This window comes from Cnephaeus nilssonii (genome assembly GCF_951640355.1).
Source record: "Cnephaeus nilssonii genome assembly, chromosome: 7".
Taxonomy (NCBI): domain Eukaryota; kingdom Metazoa; phylum Chordata; class Mammalia; order Chiroptera; family Vespertilionidae; genus Cnephaeus; species Cnephaeus nilssonii.
Genome location: NC_137078.1, coordinates 69,105,116 through 69,130,489, shown reverse-complemented (window position 1 = coordinate 69,130,489; position 25,374 = coordinate 69,105,116). Strand labels below are relative to the sequence as shown.

General features: G+C 40.1%; 1 protein-coding gene across 1 annotated transcript in view; it reads left to right on the top strand.

Moving 5' to 3' along the window:
* The window catches only part of FAF1 (Fas associated factor 1), a 354,542-nt gene that overhangs the window by 211,777 nt on the left and 117,391 nt on the right, over nt 1-25,374 (top strand). The window contains exons 9-10 of the mRNA XM_079776926.1: nt 16,125-16,220; nt 25,142-25,268. Coding sequence (XP_079633052.1) covers nt 16,125-16,220; nt 25,142-25,268 — 223 coding nt within the window. The remainder of the gene's footprint in view (nt 1-16,124; nt 16,221-25,141; nt 25,269-25,374) is intronic.

Here is a 25,374-nt window from a genome sequence, read left to right as displayed (position 1 = left end):
TTCAGGGAGCGGGCCTAAGCCATCAGTTGGACATTGTTAGCACTGCCCCGGAGGTGGGAGAGGCTCCCGCCACCACTGTTGTGCTCGCCAGCTGTGAGCCCGGCTTATGGCTGAATGGCACTCCCCCTGTGGAAGCACACTGACCAGCTCCTGCATTGAGCAGGATTGGGCCAAAACTGGCTCTCCAACCTCCCCCGAGGTGTCCCGGATTGCAAGAGGGTGCAGGCCAGGTTGAGTGACCCCACAGGTGCATGATAGGGGTGGGGAGGGATGCAAGGGGGTTGGCCAGCCGGGAGGGCTCCAGGGTGTGTCCGGCCCGTCTTGCTCAGTCCCAACCGACTGGACCCCAGCAGCAATCTAACCTACTGGTCGGAGTGTCTGCCCCCTGGTGGTCAGTGCATGTCATAGCGACTGGTCAACCAGTCTACTGTCTGCCCCTTGGTGGTCAGTGCACATCATAGCGAGTGGTTGAGCGGCCTTAGCATATCATTAGCATATTACACTTTGATTGATTGGACGACCGGACACTTAGCATATTAGGCTTTTATTATATAGGATGTTATGTGCTAATTATAAATCCTATTTATCAATAATTAATTAAAAAATGAAAATATATAACTTCAAATTATGTTGATGTTGAATTTGAGTGGTCTGTATTTTGCTTATTTCGACTGTTGGTCTCAAGTCATCAGTGACTACCAAATTAAACAACCTATCTTACGGCAGAATCCCTTTGAGCCTTACACTTTCACTCAGACAGAAGGTCAGTTAGACAGTACTGTAATGATCATTGTTAGTAATGCTTATTTGACTTTGGAGTTGTTCCCAGGTTTTTTTCCTAGGTAGATTTTTATTTCTCTAGAAAATTACAAGTACTATCTTAAAAGATATCTTGTCAAGGAAAGTAATGATTTAATTTCAAGCAATAGACATTTATTATGTGGCTGGACTATCAAAGCAACCTACTAAGTTCTACCAGGGCTAAAATATGTGAGAATATAAGATCCGGGCTGTGTCCTCAAGGACCTTAGGGTCCAATATGTAAACATAGGCACAGGCAAAGTTAAAAGAACCACATACCAAGAATTCTAGAGATTCACATTAAGGGTATGAGAATTGAGCAGGAGAAAAAGCACTTGGCTGGGATGGGCTAGCCATGGATTAACCAGCAAGATGAAGTTCTTTTTTCTCGTTTCTAGATTACACCATTTAAGCTGCTGTGCCTAACTTGATATAGTTGATTCAGTCTCTGTTTTCCCCTAGAGCAAAAGCCATGACAAGATGCCTAGAAGCAGTGTCCATGTGTTGAGACCAAAGCTGTTAGTAGCATAACTGCCTCAGTTTTGCCAAGAAATTAGATGCTGTTGGAAAAATATCCAGAGCGCCTATGTTTGCTGTCCAAAGAGTTCCACAGTGCTGTGGGGTAAATGGCATCCCACTATTGACTAGACATGTGCCAAATGGCTGGTTGGTACTCTCTATGCATACAAAGCAGGCTTGAGATGGATCCTTGTATACTTGAAGGTTCTGTGGTTATGGTGAGCTGAAGTCACCACTGATTAATACAGTAGCTCTAAAATAATGATTTTTTTCCCACTAACAGAACCTCTTTATCAAACTTAAATTGAGGAACCAGCTTGAGGTAAACACACCTTTCTAACCTAAGATTTTGTCTTGATTCTCTGTGACTATGCTTTGATTGTAGAATAAGGTAAAGGTTTTGTTTTGATAAGGTCCTGGATTCATATAATCAGTATTTCATGTGTTGACTTTATATGATTTTGTTAATATGACTTTCTAAATGCTAGAAAAATAACTTGAGGAGTGTTTTGTTTTGTTTTGTTTTTTGCATAAAATACTCCTGTATTTTGCCTTGAAACAATTATGCATTTCCATTACACTGTTCGTGTATATGATGGTTTTAAAATTTGTAGAACTGTTAAGGTACTGAAATTGTTGTCATGCCAGAATTACCATGGATTTGCCAATGAATATGATTTCCTGCAAATAAGCAATTCGTTTTTTCTGTGGAATTTCTGCTCAGCATAATTATTTTGTCCTTTGCTTTTCAGAAGTGTTTAACGCTAGGTTCTGTTTCAGAGTTAGTCTCTGCAATCTGTGGCTTGCATCCTCAAGTCAGGTTGCTGTGTGTGTGTGTCTATCTGTGTGCATGTGTGGTGTGAAACAACATTGAATTCCTTTCAACTCTGACCAGGTAATGGACATTGGCATTTGTGAATCAGGTTGTGCATGCTGTGGCAAATACAGATCCATTCACTGTTGTTTTGTTAGTGTACATTAGCACTGATTATGAAGTGGACATATTTATTTCCCAGGCTTTCAGGATTGTAATCTAAATAACAACAGCAAATAGCGAAGTTTCCAGAGTTTAGCCATCATCATTTGGTGTTTCCCTGAGTCCAAATGGAACTAGAAATGGTGTAAAAGACCATTTAATTTGCTTTTTAAGTTCCCTATCTGGAGAGAGTAATTAACTCAAGATCCACAATTAGCCTCACAGCAGTCCATATTAACCACCCCCAACCATCCCAGGTCTTTCAGAGGTGGCATAATTCTGAGATTATTTTGCACTTGAAACAGAGAGGCTTACACTATGTAGCCTGAAACACATTTAAGAATATGAGGTTTTTCCTTTTTCTCTTTTTGTGTCAATGTCTGCTTTCTCTAATGATAATTTTCTGGTTTGCAAGTGGACTAAAAACAAATATTAGTAGAGAATGCTTCCTTCCTACCTAGTTATCAAGCTGCCTTTATAACTGATTTGCTCAGCTGGAAATTTTGTTACTGAATTAGTTACCTAACACAAAAGAATTAAAATGAATCAAATATTCAAGCTTTAGAGAGAATCATGAAGAAAACTTAGGCCCACTCATCACCATTGACTCCTGGTAAAATACAATTACCGGCTTTTTCTTGTTTATCTCTTGGTTTTGTTTTGTTTTAAAGGAAATCTTCAGTTGCAGAGGGTTCCTGCATAATTCAGATATGACAAAGCTCAACCCTGGGAACCTACTCTGTGGTTCTCTGAATATCTTTTATGCAACCTACTTTTACAGGTTTAAATTACATTCTGTGACACTGTTTTTGTGGTTGAATTAGAAACTTTTTTTTTTTTTTTTTTTTTTTTTTAGTTAAACCTGTGATAAGTAATTGTCACAGTTAGCGCCCTAGTGCAATGCTAATTTGAAGTGACATGTCCATACTGGCCCTTCGTAACATGAAGAAGCCTAACAGGTGTGAGGGGTGTGGCTTCCCATGGGCTCTGTTGAACTTCTAACCAGAGAAAAATAGCAGAAAAAGTGAAATGAACCTTGAATAAAGCTGTCAGCAGTAATTATCTCAGCAACACTTTGTGCGGAGATAAAATAAGCACTGGTGCTTTTATAACCTGAACACACTGCACCCAGGATAGATTTTTCACCCACTTAACATAAACTGCTGAGTACCTTTCAAGAGATATTTTCCTAGAGCCTAATTAAACAATAACAATTATCATTAAATATGGATTGTTGGAAGACATGCATTTGTTTTTATTTTAACACATAGTTTCTTTTGTGTATTTGTTTAAGTAGTTTTGGTAGCAGAATGCCCCCTCCCCATGCTTCTGGTTTTGATAAGTATTATGGTGTGAAATCTCAGTATAGAAAATTATATTATCTTTTGGGAAAGGATAGTTTCACAGTTAGAAAAATGCTTCAAAGTTTGGCTTTTAGTTACTTTGAGACGTGTTCAGTATATTGGCTTGACCTATATGAAACAGGATAACATATGCTAATGAGATTAATGAACTTCAAGTCATCATACCACCACTGCTGCCTGTACTTCCTTGGAGCAGCGGTATACATGCACTATACTTCTTGAGTGGAGTAGGAAGAACCCAGGGAAGATTTGTTAAATCTTTTTCAGTCTGTTCACCCCAAGCACCATTATTGTTGTTTTCTGTGAAAGCAGTATTTTTAAAGTATACTTTAGTACACTTATAAAATAATTCAAATGACATAATGACTATGTTTGCCTTACTTGAGTGGAAATACAAAAAAGTTAAAGTGTGATTTCCACCACCACCCCCCCCCCCCCCCCAACAAATATCCAGGTATAGAAGCTCTCTGGGCAAAAAGACAGATGAGATTTTGCAACATAAATAACTCTCTTTATTTCTTTCACACCTTTCTATGCCTTAAAATAGAGTATGGTTTCAGATAATCTAATGACATCTAGAGACCAAATTTTTTTATATATATAATTTAACTTTACAGTGTTTCTGCACCCAACAAATCATAGGCTTAGCAAGCTCACATTTAAAGTGGAAGTGATGTCATTTAAAAAAAAAACAAAAACCAACTAGGAGTCTACATACGTTTCTCCTGACTCTTATTAGCTCTGTGATCTGGGGTGAAAATAAGAACCTCATTTTTCTTTTCTGTGGAATGGGACGTGCAAACTATACCAGGTGCATTCTTACTAAGGGGATAACAAGGATTAGATGTAACATAATAAAATAGAGCTAACATGGTCTACACTGTATTTACAAACCTATAGCTTAGAAAACTATTAACTTCATCAAAGCAGAAACTACTTACCACTGGCTGTATCCCTAGCACTCAGCTGAGTTCTTGGCACATAATGGATGCTCAGTGACTATTTAGTTAAATGAATGAACAATAGTACTTTGCACTTTACTTAAAACAAATTTAGTGCTACCTGTCCGTTACAGAGGAGGGGATTGAGGCACTGAGAAGACAGGGAACAAAGTCATTAGGCTATTAGAATTTTAACCCAGGTCCTTTTTTTGTTTTTGTATTAGCCCACCAATATTTTTACACACATGGAATCATATCACAGGCAGCATTGATGGGAGAAAGTGGCACCTTGCAGCTTTAAGACAGAAAAGAATAATAGTTATTTTGCTTTAATAGTACTGGCAGAAGAGAAGTGAGCTTCCAGGCTGAATAAATGTGTTTAAACTGAAAGTTCTCAGTAGTAGGCTTAACTAATCTCCCCACTCATTGCAACAGATAGGAATACTCCTTCCCTCTTCCCCCAGTAACCGGTGTTCCTCTCTTTCTTGCTTAAGTAGGAGTTAAATGGGAAACTTGTAGCAAGTTCCACGTTTGGACATCACTTGTAACATATCCTTTTAAAAATTTCAGTTATAAGCAGGTAGTGAAGGTCAGAGATGGGCTCTTAGAAACACTCAGGGCCAAAATATATCTAAACATACTCTCCTCAGGGTGGCACTTAAAGGAATGTCATACAAGCTCTTGAGAAGAGATAAGAAACCCCTAAATAATCTTACTTAATACATGTTTATTGAATGATTAGTTATAGGCTCTGAGTAACTATATGGTTAATATTACTTATTCAGCAGCTAGCTCTAAATTATAAAGTAATTACAGGGAAGAAAGGCAAGGTCAAGAGAATTATACATGTTTCAACTTACTTTTCCCCTCTCACCAGCCTTGTGAGTTAGAAGCAATATATTTAATGTTCTTTTTCCTCTTCTGCCCTCCACCAGAGGGTGCTCATAAGCAATTAAATGACATAGAAATAGAGAAAGGAACTGAGAAACAAGTGCCATTTTAATTCAAAGCATAGATTATTTGCCTCCGTGTAAAATAGTGGAATTTAAAACAAAACTCTTGATTCAACTGAAAATACCTCATTTGATTTAAAGTTGCCTTACAAATAACAACTTGTCTGAGCTAGTATGTTTATATAGATGAACCTGACCATTCTTGCTAAATGATTGTGAAAGAGACATGCCACTAAGCAGTGTTAGGGGTTCTAATAGGACTATATTTCTTATATAACTTGATGCTCTTCCAAAGTACCCTGGTATTCTGAAGTACTTGAGAAGCTTTTCTAGTGTACACACTAGAATAACAAAATCCAAGATTGCTGTTATTTTCTATAGAGGATGTCCCAAAAAATGTGTACATATACATTGTGATAACTCAATTGATGTTTCTTTTCAGATTTAACCTATTGAAATCAATGATTATTCAAAGTGTATACATTTTTGGGACACCTTATATATTCAGTTTATAAAAGTACATCTGCTTAGAAATTTTGCTAATTATGTTACAACTAGAGGCCCAGTGCACGAAATTTGTGCATGTGGGGGGTCACCTCAGCCCAGCCTGCACCCTCTCCAATCCAGGACCCCTCGGGGGATGTCCGACTGCTGGTTTAGGCCCGATCCACTGCCGGTTTAGGCCCAATCCCGGGAATCGGGACTAAACAGGCAGTCGGACATCTCTCTCACAATCTGGTAATGCTGGTTCCTAACTGCTCACCTGCCTGCCTGCCTGATCGCCCCTAACTGCCCCCCTCTGCCAGCCTGATCACCCCTAACTGTCTCTTCCTGCTGGCCAGATCACCCCTAACTGCCCTCCCTGCCAACCTGGTTGCACCCAACTGCCCCCCCTGCTGGCCTGGTCGCCGCTAACTGCCCACCCCCCCGCTGGCCTGGTCGCCCCCAACTGCCCCCCTGCCGGCCTGGTCGCTCCACGCAGCCTGCTGTTCAGTCGTTTGGTCATCCCTCACTAACCCCCCTGCCAGCCTTGTCACCCCATACAGCCTACTGTTTGGTCATTACTGTTACTGTGATGATGTCCTGGACAATTTACATATTCCTCTATTATTAGTATAGATAGGCAATCTTTATCTCCCTATGGTGTAATCTGGCTTACAGGCTGGGATGCAATGGAAGACTGAAAAAGAAAACTTTGTGTTGAGTAACCTCTTTTTGATAGAAAAACTCAAGGTAATGTTGGATCTCTGCAAGAAAGTGTGGAGGTGGGCAATTATAATGTGGAAAAGTAGCATCAGGTGATTCTCCTTGTTTTTAAGAATCCCAGTAGATTAAAAGAAACAGCAACAGAAACAAGTCAGGACAATTTTTTTTAAAAAAATTATTTTAGAAATTTAAGATTATTAAACCAAGCGAGTAATTTATTATTTTGCAACAAATTATAACATCTTTAAAGGACATAGTTAAGGTTATTTAGTAGAAAGACCTAGATTTGGAGTTAAGAGAACATGCTTGTGCTATCATTAAGCAGATGTGTGACTTTGGGCAAACAACTTTACCTCTCTACAACTCAGGTTCTAGGTCTTCTTGTGAGGAGAAACTACCTTTTATTTGGAATCTGTTGGGGGTGGTAGGGCTACTGGCAGAAGTTTAAGAGTAGGCTGCTGGTAAACTTCTCTCTGGGGGTTCTCATTTACCAGCCCGGAATGGAGTAGGGCATGCTTGAGAGGGAGGATAAGCAGTAGTACTTAACTCAACTATGGCTTCAAGATGTGAGGTCCCCATCAATTGTAGCAGCAATTGATGAATTCTAAAAACCTTTCAAACTCTGATATCGTATGAGTCTAAGCTGAAACCATCTATAGTAGACATCTTGTTTCTTCCAACTCTGTTTGCTTGTATGATAGCATTCATATTTGTGAACATAGCAAAAGGCCCCAGGATTTGTTACTTTTGGCGTTTATTTCATTAAATTTTACCAACTTGCCAAATCAATTGAAGACTATAATACAGTAAGGCCAGGCAGAGGACACAGTTTTTAAGCTATTTACACAGGAGTTTTGGAGATAATTGATCTTGACCTGCACATTTCTTACACTATTTCATTGGTTCTAGATTATTATTAGTCACTTCCTTTTTAACAGTGTGCGTTTTTTTTATGAGGTGACTAAACTGCTCTTTAACCCTGCTATAAGAATGTGGCAGTGGGCTAGTCCAGACAAGTGGATGTGCACTTGGTAACTAACATTCTTAATAAGCTTGCTTCAACCTGCCACAGATTACTTTTCTAGCATATACATGACTTTTTTTTTTAAAGCTTGGATTGTGAATAAATAAGCTTTTTTTGATTTGCACTCTGGTTGGCAGTAAATGAAACTTCAGCCTCATGATTCAGTTTGTCTTAAAACAACCTTAATCTGTCTAGCTGAGCAGTGAGCATCTGAAAATTTTAAAGAGGTGATCTAGCAGTCATCTTAAGGGCTCCTTACTCATAAAAGACTTTGTGTCAGTCAGACATGTGATGTAGTTGAGAACTTCATGGCCTTTGGAGTCGCCACTTAGTAGTTGATTGATCTTAGACATGTTGTTCTATCTCTCTAAGACTGTTTTGTGATAGATGCAATCATGATTATCTTTAATTGGCAAGGTTGTCATGTATGGTAGACATATGGTAAGCACTTCAATTTGTAGTTCCTGGCAAATAGAGTAGCTGTTTTAATTAATCCAAAGAAAGTAATTATTGTTTATCAGACCATAGGACAATATATAGTAGGGCCTTAATAGCTGTTTGATTGAATGCTTTTTAAATGGCTCTGAGCTAAAACTTCCTGAGTTTGAATTTTGGCTAATTACTCTGTACCTGTGTGACTTTAGGCAAGTTTCTTTAAATATATATATTTGTATTGATCTTAGAGAGGGAGAGAGAGATAGAAACATCAGTGATGAGAGAGAATAATTGATTGGCTGCCTCCCGCATGCCTCATACTGAGAATCAAGCCCGAATGTAGGCATGTGCCTTGACTGGGGAATTGAACCGCGACCGCCTGGTTCATAGGTTGACGCTCAACCACTGATCCACACTGGCTGGGCTTAGGGAAGCTTCTTAATTTGTGTAAGGCTTAGTATTTTCACCTTTAAAATGGAGATTAATAATATCTATCTGGCAAGGTTATTGTATTACGTGGCATAATGCATTTAAATCGCTTTGCATAATACCAAATACATATCAAATTCTTGATTGGCTGCCTCCCGCACGCCCCCCACTGGGGATCGAGCCCACGACCTGTGCATGTGCCCTTGACTGGAATCGAACCCTGGACCCTTCAATCCGCAGGCCGATGCTCTATCCACTGAGCCAAACCAGCTAGGGCAATAGCATTTTTTTATGAAAAGTAATTTTCAAGTGAGTGAGGGATGTTTTACACTTTTACAAATCTCCTTAATATCTGGCTTCATAGAAGACAATCAGATTCTCATATTTTCTCCATTTAATCTGTTGTGCTATATTGTTTTGGTTGAAATATAGGAAGAAAATCTCTCACAGATCTGTAGTTGTACTGTAATTCTTTGACTTTCTGTCATCACACATGTAGAGGTTAGAGATTCAAAATAGGTTCACAAATTCAAAATAAAGTTAAAGTAAGATTATATATTGCTTAAATGGTTTTATTGTTGAACTAGAGGCACGGTGCATGGATTTGTGTACCGGTGGGGTCCCTCGGCCTGGCCTGTGAGAACTCTCTGACATCCTCCAATGGGTCCCAGATTGCAAGAGGGCAATTCTCGAGTGATGCACCCCGGAATTGGGCTCCCTCCTCTCTGGTTCCATGCGTGTCACCCAAGAACTACAGCAGCCAAGTCACTGCAGCTCGGCAGCTCCTGCATTAAGCATCTGCCCCCTGGTGGTCAGTGCGCATCATAGCTACTGGTCAGAGCGTCTGCCTTCTGGTGGTCATTGGGCATCATAGCTACCGGTCGGACAGTCACTTAGGCTTTTATATATATAGAAGGTGTTGGAGTTTGTTTTTGTAAGATCTATTAGTGAAATTTTAGCTGTGAAAATTCTACTTTTCCCTCAACTTCTCCCCATTCCTAAGCATCCAGAAGATTATACTCCCAAATGTGCATCATTTATTTAAGGGTGTAGAATTAAATAATAAAAGAATCTTACTTTAACTTTATTTTTAATTTGTGAACCTGTTTTGAATCCCTAATCTCTACATGTGTGATGACAGAAAGTCAAAGAATTATAATCCAACATGGCCAGAAAATAGATTTTGAAAATGAATCATAGTCTTTCATTGTATTGTTTAAAACAGTCTTGTGTTTGAAAGATTACTATAATGTATAAGTTGATTAACTAATATAAAGTATGTAAATATAAATTTTAAAGATGGCCCTCTTCAACTATAAAGTGAAACAAACCTGCAGCCCTAATCTTTTTCCCCCAATGTATGCATAATAAATACCCCAATGATAACAATATTTATCTTTTACAATTACATAACCATTTGGTTTCATAAACATTATCTCATTGGATCTTCTCTGAATACCAGCTCTGTGAGGGAGATAGAACAGATTGTATTACTATATTTTGTAAATTAAGGACAGGTTGAAATATATCATTTTTTAAGAAAACTGAAGTATAGAAATGTCAAGTGATTTTGCCCATAGTTATTGGACAATTGAAAGATTTAGCAAGCCTGGAACCTCAGCCTTCTCACTTCACTCACATCTTTTATGTAAGTTTAGGTGATGAGTCCCAGTAAACATTTATTTTAGCCTGAACTTCTTGAAATCACTCTTTGAGTTACTATTGCTCCTCTAAGGGTTCCACAGTCCTACAGAGACAGCCTGGTGGAGATATAACCCTATCTTTACTCACTTGTATTCCTTTTTCTGTACCTGCTCCTTTGTGTATCTCTTGTCTCTCCAACTAATATATATATATGTTCCCTTGGGACAGATACTGTGCCTTATAGTTAATCAATACTGGGTATATAGTCATTCAGAAATTCTTGACTTTTTAATTTCCTTAGTGCGTTGTGATTACTAGGACCTGAAATAGTGATGCAGAGTTTCACTTGGTTAGCTGTAGACCAAGGAGAAAATGCTAGCCACTCTTCTCAGGAATGATGAATAGCTATTGAGATGGTTAATGTTTTTATTTTATTTTATTTTTACAATCCTATATAATAAAAGCTTTAATAAGCAAATTGTTCCACTGGAAGTTCGACTGCTTGCTATGATGTGCGCTGACCACCAGGGGCGGCATGGAACATGGTGGGCGTTGGTGGTGCTGGCAGTGGGCGGCAGTGGAGGCGATGCCGGCCCTGATGGGCCCTGATGAGAGCAGGACCACAGCGGGATGGTGGAGCAGGTGAGCAGGCAGCGCCAGGCCAAAGCGGGTGCAAGCAGGGGCCCGATCGCCCCGCAGATGGCGACCAGTGGCAGTGGCAAGGGGCAGGGCCGCCACCCAGCTCCCAGGCGCTGAGGGAGCTGGGTGGGGGGCTCAGCCCTGATCAATAGTCCCACAAACTGTGAACAGTGGTGGTGTCAGGAGATGGGGCTGCTGCCTGGCTCCCAGGCGCTGAGGGAGCCACGCAGGGGTCCTGGCCCTGATCGACCACCTAGTAGGCGGGATGGTGGAACAGATGAGGGGATGGTGCCAGGCCACAGTGGGGTGCCAGGCGGGGCTGCAGGGCTGCGAGGATGGGGGCACGAGCTGGGGGCCCAATCCCTGCAGGCCACCCTGAGGGACCTCACCCATGCATGAATTCATGCACCGGGCCTGTAGTATACAAAATAAATCTTTTACCAGATTGTAGATACAAAATAATTACCTATTTACATGCAGTAAGCATTAATATTTCAAGAAAAATGATTTTAAATATAATATTACATGCAATAAACATTAATATTTCAAGAAAAAATATTTTAAATATAATATTACCAAAACTGTACTAACATAGTATAATATCACAAAAGTTATAGGAAATATTAAAAATCTGCAAATAACAGGATTACTTCTATTCTAAAACTAGAGGCCCAGTGCATGACATTCGTGCACTGTGTGTGTGGGGGGGGTGACCCTCAGCCTGGCCTGCACCTTCTCACAGTCCGGGACCCCTCAGGGGATGTCCACTTGCAGGAAGTGGGCCCAAGCCTGCAGTCAGACATCCCCCGAGCAGTCCTTAGCGCTGCCGCAGAGGCGGGAGAGGCTCCCGCCACTGCCGCTGTGCTGGTCAGCCATAAGCCCAGCTGTGGCTGAGTGGTGCCCCCCTGTGGGAGCACACTGGCCACCGGGGGCAGCTCCTGCATTGAGCGTCTGCTCCCTGGTGGTCAGTGTGCATCATAGTGACTGGTGGTTCTGCCATTTGGTCGATTTGCACATTAGGGTTTTATTATCATGGATATTTTTCATCCTGGCTCTATTTTTGTTCATCAGTTTATGCTGTTCGTTATATTCCACAAATAAGTGAGATCGTGTGATATTTATCTTTCTCTGACTGGCTTATTTCGCTTAGCATAATGTTCTCCAGGTTCATCCATGCTGTTGCAAATGGTAAGAGTTCCTTCTTTTTTACAGAAGCGTAGTATTCATTGTGCAGATGTACCACAGGTTTTAATCCACTCATCTGCTGATGGGCACTTAGGCTGTTTCCAAATCTTAGCTATGGTAAATTGTGCTGCTATGAACATAGGGGTGCATATATTTTTTCTGATTGGTGTTTCTGATTTCTTGGGCTATATTCCTAGAAGTAGGATTACTGGGTCAAATTTTTTTTTTTTTAAGGTTAATGTAGATAACTGTAGAGACAAGCCTATTTAGGAGCCACCATTTATAGAACCATGTACTTTTAATGAGCATTTCCTCCTGTGACTGGGCCGAATGCAAAGGTAGGCTAGTCACAGTGGGAAGTTAATCACCATTTCCTTCTCCAGGTCCTAAAAATAATGACCATTGGACAGCTCTTCTGCCTATGTCACTATACACTGAGTGGCCAGATTATTATGATCTCGGTGCATGAATTCATGCATGGGTGGGTTCTGGCCAGCCTGGCCAGGGGGAGGGGAGATGGGCAGTTGGCCGGCCTGCCTGCTGGTCGAACTCCTGGTCGAGGGGACAATTCACATATTAGCCTTTTATTATATAGGATATACACTGAGTGGCCAGATTATTATGCGTTCAGAGATCATAATAATCTGGCCACTCAGTGTAGTTTCAAAGCCAACTTTTACTTACCTTATTACATTTAACCCTTTCAAAAGTCCTTTGAGATAGTCAGGGCAGGTATTATTTACCTCAATTAGTAAATGAGGAAATTCTGGCTTAGAATAGAGAAGTGACTTTCCCAAGATCAGGAGTCTAAGTAGTACTTGAATAGAGATTTTTCTGGTGCCTCGTCCAAGTCTCTTTCCATTACACTACACTGCTTCTTATTGTCAGTGATGTTTAACATCATTATTATTTGATTACCAGAGGATTTCATGGTAGGGGTGGAGGACTTTTTTCAAATGAAAAATATTGTGAAGGTAATGTGGCTTGAAATTTAACCTATGCTTCTTGTCCATCTTAGTTTTGATTTTATTTGTTCTGAAATGAAATAAATTGAGCTAATTATGACAATTATGTTGATGAATATGATAGAGTAGAAAGGACAAAATCAATGCATTTTTGCATTTAAAAAAATCAATCAGGTAGAATCAACATCATTAAAATGTCCATACTACCCAAAGCAATCTACAGATTCAATGCACTCCCCATCAAAATACCAACAGCATATTTCACAGACCTAGAAAGAACTCTCCAAAAATTCATCTGGAATAAAAAAAGACCCCGAATAGCTGCAGCAATCCTGAGAAAGAAGAATAAAGTAGGAGGGATCTCAATACCAGATTTCAAGCTGTATTACAAAGCCACTGTTCTCAAAACAGCCTGGTACTGGCACAAGAACAGACATATAGATCAATGGAACAGAATAGAGAATCCAGATATCGACCCAAACCACTATGCTCAATTAATATTTGACAAAGGAGGTATGAACATACAATGGAATCAAGACAGGTCTCTTCAATAAATGGTGTTGGGAAAATTGGACACACACATGCAAAAAAATGAAACTAGATCACCAACTTACACCATACACAAAAATAAACTCAAAATGGATACAGGACTTAAACATAAGACGGGAAACCATAAAAATACTAGAGGAATCCACAGGCAACAAAATATCAGACATATGCCAAAAGAACTTCTTCACTGACACTGCCCCTAGGGCAATGGAAGCTAAAGAGAAAATTAACAAATGGGACTACATCAAAATAAAAAGCTTTTTTACAGCAAAAGAAACCATCAACAAAACAACAAGAAAGCCCACTGCATGGGAGAACATATTTGCAAATGCTAGCACTGATAAAGGTTTAATCTCCAACGTCTACAGGCAGCTTATGCAACTTAATAAAAGGAAGATAAATGATCCAATAAAAAAATGGGCAACGGACCTAAACAGAATATTTTCAAAAGAAGACAGAAGGAAGGCCAAGAGACACATGAAAACATGCTCAAAGTCACTTATTATCCGAGAGATGCAAATCAAAACAACAATGAGGTACCATCTCACACCTGTCAGAATGGCTATCATCAACAAATCAACAAACAAGTGTTGGCGAGGATGCGGAGAAAAAGGCACCCTCATGCACTGCTGGTGGGAATGCAGACTGGTGCAGCCACTGTGGAGAACAGTATGGAGTTTCCTCAAAAAATTGAAAATGGAACTCCCATTTGACCCAGTAATCCCACTCCTGGGAATATATCCGAAGAAACTAGAAACACCAATCAGAAAGGATATATGCACCCCTATGTTCATAGCAGCACAATTTACAATAGCTAAGATTTGGAAACAGCCTAGGTGCCCGTCAGCAGATGACTGGATCAGAAAACTGTGGTGCATCTACACAATGGAATACTATGCTGCCATAAAAAAGAAGGAATTCTCATCATTTGCAGCAACCTGGATGGAATTGGAGAATATTATGTTAAGTGAAATAAGCCAGTCAATGAAAGAAAAATACCACATGATCTCACTCATTTATGGATAATAAAGAACATTATAAACTGATGAACAAAAAGATAGATACAGAGACAGTAAAGCAACAAACAGACTTTCAAATTACAGGGGGAAAGTTAGGGAGGGGGGGGGAGATAAGAAATCAAACGAAGGACTTGTATGCATGCATATAAGCATAAACAATGGACGCAAAACTCTGGGGGGTGAGGGCATGTGTGGGTGTGGGGTGGGGGGTTAATGGTAAGATATGTACACATATAATACCTCAATAAAAAATTTAAAAAAAAATCAATCAGCTTGGCCAGTGTGGCTTAGTGGTTGAGCATTGACCTATGAACCAGGAGGTCATGGTTTGATTCCTGGTCAGGGCACCTGCATGGGTTGTGGGCTTGATTCCTAGTAGGGGGTGTGCGGGAGGCAGCTGATCGATGATTTTCTCTCACCATTGATGTTTCTATCTCTCCCTCTCCCTTCCTGTCTGAAATCAATTTAAAAACATTGTTTTAAAAAATCAATCAAGTCTTCTAGAATTTTTAAAGTATAATTCCAGAACATCTAGATGCAAAAACAAACAAGACCTCTAACCAGATGAATTTACAGATATTAGGATTTTCTCAGTTTAATCCACACCTCCTCAAAAGTTACTAATGGATGTTTTTAGTATGCTATTGGATATTTTATTTTATTTTTAATAATAATAAAAGAAACTTCACCTTATATAATTGCTACATTAAATGCACATATGTTTCTTTTAATGAAAAACACCTCTGTTAGCTATTTAATACTGTTTTAATTCTTCTATGTAGACAACAGTAACATGTACTTATATTTCCTCATATTTTCCTAAATTTAATTTAAAGTTCAAAATAGTTATCTAATATGTGACCCACTGTAAACTTTAATAGAAGTAAATATATATTGCTTTGGGCTAAACTAGGCAAATTCTTTGGGTAGTGTTTTAAATCACAATGGTAATAAGAACAGTAAACTGAACATGTGCTAGATGCTTTACATACATTATAGATTCATAAGCTATAATAATGATCTAAAGTTGTAGATTAATAATGATTAAAGCACAAACGACATAGTTATGATGTGCGGAAACCTTTTTTAAAAAATCCATCACTAACCTCCAAAAAAGATTTACAGAGTACCTCTCTCAGAATTATGAAACTGAGATATTATTCTGCTAATTAGAAAGGTAACAGACATGTTAGGGGGGAGGGATATGTATATGATAGGTTTATTTGAGGCTTGTTACAGTTTCCTGGAGCCCAAGTCTATTGTCTAATGAATAATAAATAGCCTCAACTATTGTAACATTAGTATACGGAAACATTTTCAAATTTTAAGAGCCTTCCTGGTAATGTAATAACTGGGCTACTAGAGTGATCTTTCTAATGTAGCTTCAGAAATAATAAAAAATATCCCAGAAGTAAAAACCTTTTGTAAAACATGGCCTCATTTTATTTACAAATGATGGATTCTACTTCTTGCAGATGTGTCTTGCTGAATCAGGGCTCTCTTATCCCTGCCATCGACTGACAGTGGGAAGGAGATCTTCACCTGCACAGACCCGGGAGCAGTCCGAGGAGGTAAGCCTGTTAGCCAGCTTTTCAGTGAACATAAGGCCTATCCTCCACACACCTGCCCACTTCCTATTCTTTTTTATCTGCCACAGCAATGAATAGATAAAGTTAATGTAGCGTGAATAAAGTCTCAGTAAATTCTTTTTCTTTTTTTTTCCCCCAGTAAACTCTTTAAGGCAGAAACTTTCCATGCAAGGTTATGGCTAATGTGGTCTTTCTTGTTCTTTAAGTTTCATGTTTCAGCAGACAGAATTTGGGTGGATTGGTTAAAATGATTTTTACATAGAACTGTCAGATTAACAGGCATTTTCTTTGCTGCTGACTATTTATTAGGATTGAGTACATTTATTAGGATTGATTCTGAAGGTTCTTTAACTCATTGAGTTGGTGCACCTTCTGTGAGCCAGGCATTGTGCAAAGATGAGTAACAATGTACCTATACCAAGATGTTCAGAGTCAAAGGTGATATATTAGTAAACTAATAATAATGAAATCCTATCTAATAAAAGAGTAATACGCAAATTGACCGTCACTCCAACACACAAGATGGCTTCCCCCATGTGGTCAAAGATGGCCGCCACCATATGGACACAAGATGGCCAGCAGGGGAGGGCAGTTGGGATCAGGCCTGCAGGGGAGGGCAGTTAGGGGTGACAGGGCCTGCAGGGGAGGGCAGTTGGGAGCAACCAGGCCAGTAGGGGAGAGCAGTTAGGGTGACCAGGCTGGCAGGGGAAGGCAGTGGGGGGGACCAGGCCTGCAGGGGAGGGCAATTGAGGGGGACCAGGCCTGCAGGGGAGGGCAGTTGGCGGGGGGAACCAGGCCTGCAGGGGAAGGCAATTAGGGGCAATCGGGCCGGCACAGAAGCAGTTAGGCATCGATCAGGCTGGCAGGGGAGTGGTTAGGAGGTGATCAGGCTGGCAGGCAGAAGCGGTTAGGGGCAATCAGGAAGGCAGGCAGGCGAGTGGTTGGGAGCCAACAGTCCCGGATTGTGAGAGGGATGTCCGACTGCCCGTTTAGGCCCGATTCTGGTGGGATCGGGCCTAAACGGGCAGTCGGACATCCCTCGAGGGGTCCCAGATTGGAGAGGGTGCAGGCTGGGCTGAGGGACACACCTCCCTCTCCCCCATGCATGAATTTCATGCTCTGGGCCTCTAGTATTACAATAAATGCAGTGATAGCAATCAGTGTACATAGGGTGCTATGGAAACAAAGTAGAGGACCAGATAAGATTGAACATGTTTGTGTATGTGATGTCCCTGTGTGTGTGTCTTTGTGGGGCTGAGTGATATTAAAAGGCAGTACCTTTTCCATGGCTACAAGTAGCACAACTATGACTGGTTATAAGGGAATGGGAAAATGGGCCTGAACTTTATAGCTTATCAGTTTAAAGAGTATTTATTGAGCTCCTGTTATGTGCTAGGAAATATCATTACCATGACTTAAAAAGTGTACATGACAGAGATCATAACTAATTAGCACAGAAAAAGTTTACTTATACCAATCTTTTTCAGGCTAAAGCCTAAAGTATTTGCAAAGCTTTGGCTAGTTCAATAAAATCATTTTCCACTTATATTCTATATAAAAAATGGCTGCAAATTTTTATTTAAACTGACTATATATTGTGGACACTTCTTGTGGAAACTGCCATAGGACCTCTCCAGGTATACTCTGCATGTGTATTTATATTACTTAAATGTGTGAAAGAGAAATGGGACTGTATAAGTGAAGTTGCAGTCTATGATCACCCTGTGAAAATGATCATTTGCTAGTCTGATTTTTAACATTTTCAGAAATCCACACAGAAATAAGGTTTTCCGTTTTCTTGGGCCTCAAAAAATGTTGATTTCCTTTAAAGAACCCACATCCTTTTTTCTAGCATTTCATCTCACTAATTCTCATGAAAGAAAAAATTATAATGAATTTCATGTTTAGCAGAAATAATTTATTGAAATATTTGTTTTTAATATTTGTGAATATATTTTAAATGGCTAAAGTAGATTATGCTTCAACTCTTTAATGGATAAATCCACTAACATTAAAAAGTGGCCAACTAGCTCCATCGAAAATTCTTAATTGTTCCATTATCTGAGAAGTGACAGATACCTATTTCACTTCATTTTATTTTCTTCTCTTACCCATGCCATTATGTGTGAGAAGTCAGTGTCACAGAATGAGGAGTAGTGTTTGTGAAACTGACATACTTTTTAGGTTAATTAGAGAAGGGAGAGTGGGCTTAGGAAGCTTTGCCAAACTAAAGTAGACACAGCCTTGGGAATATCTTAAAATCTGATTGTCTGAGATGAATCCATTATTCTTCCCTAGCTAACTATAAATACTACCTCCTCCAGGGAGCTGGTGAGAAATGGGAAAGAAGCTGTGGTTTTTATGTTGTCATCCTCTCTAATAAAATGGTAATATGCAAATTAACCATCACTCCGCTACATAAACCACGCCCACCAGCCAAGCCACGCCCACCAGCCAATCAGGGCGGGTATGCAAATTAACCCCCATCCAAGATGGCTACAGCCACAGAGAGCAAGGTTTCCCAGGTAACAGAGGAAGCCAAGCTTTCCCATAGCCGTTGCAGGCCTAAGCCTCCACTCAAGCTACAAAGTTTCAATTATAGAAGGTAAACAAATTCAAACAAATGGCGGCAGAATGGAGCTTGAGAGAGCAGGCCAGGGTTGCCGGCGGCAACAGGGGAAGCAAAGCTTTCCGCACACCCTGGCTGGGCTCACACGCTTAAGGCTACAAAGTTTCAATTGTAGAAGGAAAATAAATTCCAGATACCAGGCCTCCGCTTGGGTCACCGGGGGGCATGGCCAGCCTGCAAACCACCACAGACCCCTCGCTCAGGCCGCCCCACGCCCCAAGGGAACCCTACCCTGATCCGGGACACCCTTCAGGGCAAACCAGCTGGCCCCCACCCGTGCACCAGGCCTCTATCCTATCTAATAAAAGAGTAATATGCAGATTGATCATCACTGCAACACACAATATAGCTGCCCCCATGTGGTCAAAGATCCTGCCCCCATGTGGACACAGGATGGCCACCACAAGATGGCCAGCAGGAGAGGGCAGTTGGGAGGCACCCAGCCTGCAAGGGAGGGCAGTGGTGATGGACCAGGCCTGCAAGGGAGGGCAGTTGAGAGGGACCAGGCTTGCAAGGGAGGGCAGTTGGAGGTGATCAGCCTTGCAGGAGAGGGCAGTTAGGGGTGACCAGGCTGGCAGAGGAGGGAAGTTGGGGGCAAACAGGCTGGCAGCGGAGTGGTTAGGGGGTGATCAGGCTGGCAGGCAGAAGCAGTTAGGGGCAATCAGGAAGGCAGGCAGGCAAGCAGTTGGGAGCCAGCAGTCCTGGATTGTGAGAGGGATGTCCGACTGCCCGTTTAGGCCCGATCCTACCAGGATCGGGCCTAAACGGGCAGTCGGACATCCCTCCAGGAGTCCCAGATTGGAGAGGGTACAGGCTGGGCTGAGGGACAACCCTCCTCCGTGCACGAATTTCGTGCACCGGGCTTCTAGTAGAGTTATAAAAACGAAGGGATTTTTAATTCAGTTTTTACTCTTCCATCCATTCATCCCTCATTCATTTAAACATCGCTTAATGTCTTCTAGGTTCCAGACATTAGGACCACAGTCCGTATGCTGAAAGAGCTCACCAAAGTATCCCCTCAAAATATGCCTTTGTTTTACCTCTAATTATAGGGTTCTGTCTTCATGAGGCACCCAGTTCCATTGTTGAGCAGCTGTCTATTGATAGTTTTCTTATACTAAACTGGAACCCATGTCTTGGTAGCTTCCACCCAGTAGTTTTACTTATTTCTTCTGGTTTTAACCCTTCTCCTATATGACTTCATATATTTCAAGACAATTACCATTTTCCTATTGACTGTCTTAGTAAGTCTTGAGTTAGGAAGGAGATATTTGAGATAAGTCGTTAAATTTAAGTTTTGAATTTATGGATTGCGATTATAAATTTTAATTGCAATCCATAAATTGGGGCAATTTTATTTCTTACATTCTCCTTTTGGACCTGAAAATACATTTTATATATGATAGTTCCACATTTTTCTCTCCTTCCCATCCTCCCCTTGCTCCTGATTCCGCCTTTAATGATCTTCCCATATCTTTGGGTGCCTAGGTAGGTACCTATCTCTCCTTTTCCCAACTCCTTGGGTGGGACAGTGTAGGGACCTCTGGGACCAAGCTCCTTGGGAATTGTCCATTCCTCAGTGGACAGTGGAGGAGTAGCCCAAGAATAATAAAAACCAAATTCTAAATATAATTAATGTTAAAACCATTATTTTATAACTTCTTGTCATAATACAATAGTTATCTCTTTCTTAATTACAATCTTATTGAACCTGTTTACAGTTATTGTCCATTGAGATTTTCTCAGACCTTGCTTCTAAGATTCTTTCGATTGACTTTCTTATGTTTGACAGCTTATCTATCTATCTATTCTCTTATTGTTTCTCTTCTTTCACCAATTGAAATATTTATATATTCTGTAAACTCTTCTTTATCACTCTTATTTCTTTATTTTTTAACTGATTGATCTTATTCATTTTTATAATCTCAACTATTATTTATATACTGATGACTTCCAAATTTAAATGTTTTCTGAGCTGGTAAGATTTTTTTTTTCCAGCTGCCTACGAGATGTTTTTACCTAGATGTCCTACAGCTTCCTCAAATTCTGAGAACTGGTCTCAGCATCCTCCCTCCCCAGACCTAACTGTCTCTAACCACTAAGTTACCCAAATCTTGGTGTCATATTCACCTCTTTCTTTTTTATTTTAATCTTTCTTTTTTTCTTGATCCTTAAGTCTAGCTGGTCAACATTTCCCATCAGTTCTGCTGAAGTATATTATTTTAAGTCTGTCCCCTTCATTCAGTTCCCACTGCTATGGATCAAACATAGGTTCTTGAGTTCTCTCACTTGCAACTTTGAAATAAGTCTCCTTTCTCATGTCCTCAAGTCTAATCTGCCATATGCTACCATACCACCCCAAACAAACACACACACACACACACACACACACACACACACACACACACACACACAGCCATCAGTTATTCCCTCGAACAGTTGCTGCCTAAAAACCTTTAGTGCTTTCCCTATTGCCATCTGAGTAAAGTCCAAATACATTAGTGTGCTGATTTTAGGACTGCCACATCTAGACCCATCAAACCTTTTGTCTTACCTGCCAGTTCACATTCCCCTTCCATGCATAGAGCTAATGATTCCATTTGCTTTGCTGGATTCTTTATTGATTTTTAAAAATATCCAATTCCTTGCTTGAGTTTTTTGTCTGCTTAGAGTACAACTCCCTCCCCATCAAATTTCCATTACACATGCTCCACAGCATTGGTATCTTTTTTAAGGTATGGGTTAAATAGTAGCACTTATGTGAAGCCTTACACAGTCTTCTTCACTGGTCCTAGAGTAACTAATCACTCTCTTCTTTATTTTCCAATAGCCTTTGCTTAATCTTTTGTTACTTCTCTGATCACACTGAAAAAGACGTATTTGCAACTAAATATTCCTTCCTTTAGAATAGGAGTTTCTTGAAGGCTGGAACTAAGTTTTATCTCTATTTCCCTAACTTCTTAACTTGGTGTTTTGATATAATAAGTAGTTGGTGAAAGGAATATCTGCTTTCGTTTTAAGCTTGCCTCAGTGCCAAGTATATCTGAGTCCTAAATTTTTATCTCAAACAGTTTGGTTATTATCTCCTCTAGGAAGTTTGCCCTAATCCCTCCAGTGCATTAAATGCTGTCCTCTGAACTTATCTGTCATAATACTTATCACTAGGTATTATAATTATCTTTATATTTTATATAGTGTTCCTTGAGAGACCATAATCTATATCTTTCACAGGTCCAACCAGTGTAGCAGGTCCAATCAGTGTAGCACTTAGTAGGGGCTTATAAATATTTGTTAAATGGTAAAAGGAATAAATTAATGTAACAAATAGCTAATATAGAATCACAATTTTTTTTTAGCTATTTTAAAATTCTGAATAAATAGCTTATTTGTATTTAAAGAATTTTAGGGCAGCCATCACTGAACCAAGAGATTATTATTTGCATCAGCAAACATTAATGATAAAAAGGTTGTTTATCTCATTTTTTAGAAAAAGCTTTTCCTAACCTGTTTGATGGCTGATAAGAAAATGTAAGGAGATTGGGAGTTCCTTATACATAATTAAGTAGCTCATTCTTGCAGATACTTCAATAATTCATATTTGAAATATACTTTTTCAACAAAATCGGCTTTTAGATACCTCCCTTTGAAGATGTTATCGTTGTAGGATTTCACTTTCTTGGGCTCTTCAGAGATTTGGGAATGCTATACTTTGTGAAGACAAAATGAATAATGGGTTACATAGGCACAAAATTAAAATCACCATCCTAGTATGAGGTTAAGTACTGTTGTTATGGAAAGGGACTGCTATTTGATTGAAAACTGAAACCAGAAAAAGAGGATAGATATGGGGACTAACGTAAAGGGGGTGAGAAATAAAGATGATACATAGAATAATCCCTTTCTTTTCATCTGTGTTCTCCAACCCTCCTATTTAACCTGATGCCTCTTAAAGAAAGGGTGAGTACTAGGCAAGACTAATAGAAGGCTAAGATGATAGTTTAGCTAATAAGAATTTTAGGAAGTTTGTCATACTGGCCTTTTGTTTATTTCCTCTTGCCTGTGAGCCTGGGTGAGCACCCTAAAGGAACACGTAGTGTATCTTTAAGATTTTGAGCCTTTATCTGTTTAAGACTGAGCCTCGAAGTTCAAGGGAACTTCATACTCCAGATATTTGCCTGCCTGAAATACAGAGGGAATTCAAGCACAGTTGTGGTCTTAGTAAATGTGTTGTTTTGTGGAGGAGGCTCCCTCACTGCCTTGAAATGAGAAGGGTTTTTTAAATATTTAAGCTGTTGAACTGTTAAAATCAGGAAGAGGTCTTGGCTCTACAAAGCAAAACACTAAAGTAGGATTATGATCACAAATATAACCAAGGCTTCTGTGAGAAATAATGATACAGTCAGGATAGCAGATAGACTGCTTAGGGCCAGGACCATTCATTTTTATTTATCCAATAAGTATATGTTCATTACCTTCTCTATTCAAACCATTGAGAAGACTGTCTTTAAAATAAGAGGGAAAATCTCACAATTCTGGACATTAATGCTTGGTTATGCCCAAGGAAGAAATGCTAAACCTACTGAGTCAAATGGGGTAAATATTTTGACTTCCTCATTTGGAGCTGTTAGACTCACTAGGCCAGTGGTCGGCAAACTGCGGCTCGTGAGCCACATGCGGCTCTTTGGCCCCTTGAGTGTGGCTCTTCCACAAAATACCACGGCCTGGGCGAGTCTATTTTGAAGAAGTGACATTAGAAGAAGTTTAAGTTTAAAAAATTTGGTTCTCAAAAGAAATTTCAATCGTTATACTGTTTATATTTGGCTCTGTTTACTAATGAGTTTGCCGACCACTGCACTAGGCCAGTGGTTTTTAAAATTGTCCCATAGTGTCCTGAGAGCCATTGGAGGTACCCCAGCTGTCAAAGGGATATGAGGGAAAAAAAGTCAAACGCCAGGAGCATTAGGCTCCCCAATGCCCTCTCCCTGCATCAGTCAGAGTGGCCTTTTCATATATTACTAGAAACCCGTTGCACGAAGTTTCGTGCAATAGACTTTCACCTGGCTGCCGGCACCAGTTTTCCGCCAGCAGCAGTTTTCCTCTGACCACCCGCCGATCAGAGCGCCTCCCGCCAGCGCGATCGGCCACCCCGAGAGGAACTCCGATCCAGGAGGCGCGCCGATCGGCGGGTGGCCAGAGGAAAACTGCTGCTGGCGGAAAACTGCTGCCAGCAGCCACGCAATCGGCCACCACCAGCATCTTCCACAGGGTCGGCCGTTTAGTCTGGCGGTAGGCCATTTAGACTGGCGGTAGGAGCGGGGCGCGGGGACTCGCGAGTCCCCGCCCCCCGCTCCTACCGCCAGCCAATCGGCCACCCTGAGTCCCGCCCCCCACGCCTCCAGCCGGCCCAATCGTGGGCGTAGCGGAGTGATGCAATTTGCATATTGCCTTTTTATTATGTAGGATATGCATTGTAATTTTGCATAATGTTTTGCTTGGGACTGGGGGAAGGAGGTAACCCTGTGAAAAGAAATTTGAAAATCACTGATGAGAGATCTTTAAAATCCCTTCTAGCTTTAAAATCTGATTCTGTAACTGGCTGAACTCTAATATCCCGTCTAGCTAAGTTTTTGATTCTAAGTTTCTCTTAATGCTTTTCTGGCAAATATTTATCTCTAAGTTAGGCTCTTTTGCATTGACTAAAGGGTCAAATAGTTTCCTCATTTTTATAACTTAAGTACACAGCACATCTTATTTTAAAAGATAGAAATTTCATAGTGTATTTTATGTTATCTTCCAATAATACTGTGAGGATAGTGTGCCATATTTTACTAATGAAAATTTTGAGAACCATTGCAGTAAAGAAGTGCCAAGTTTAAAAATGCTACCCTTGCTTTTCAAACATACCCCTGACAAACAGATTAGTGCGAGCTTTGTAAAAGTCTCATATAGCTTACCTTGTCTCTGACCTCTCTCAGTTGTACCTCTTACTTCATTTTTTGAGCAATTATTTATTGAGCACTAAATTGTGTTACTATAGGCTAGGGATCAAATAGACAAAAGTCCCTGACTTCATTAAGTTTGTAAGCACCTTTTATTTTCCCTCTGTCTCCAATCTTTATTCTAGGGCTATCACAGCAAGTTTAGAAATATATGTAAGCCTTAAACTGAAAAATATTAAGCTTTGCTCTAACAAATGGTTCTTTATTTAATAAAACTTTTATAATGCTAAATGTGATTGCATAACTTACATTTGAAATTTGATTTCCTTAAATAGCAAAGCACCGATGTTCATATGGTTAGTGATAGTGATGGAGATGACTTTGAAGATGCTCCTGAATTTGGGGTGGATGATGGAGAAGTATTCGGCATGGCGTCAACTGCCCTGAGAAAATCTCCAATGAGTGAGTATTAAGAGTTCTTTGGGTCCGGCATTATAATTCTCCCTTTTATTGCAAAAACTTATGAAGAGTAGTGAACTTAAAAAGTTTCTTACTGACTTTTGGGTTT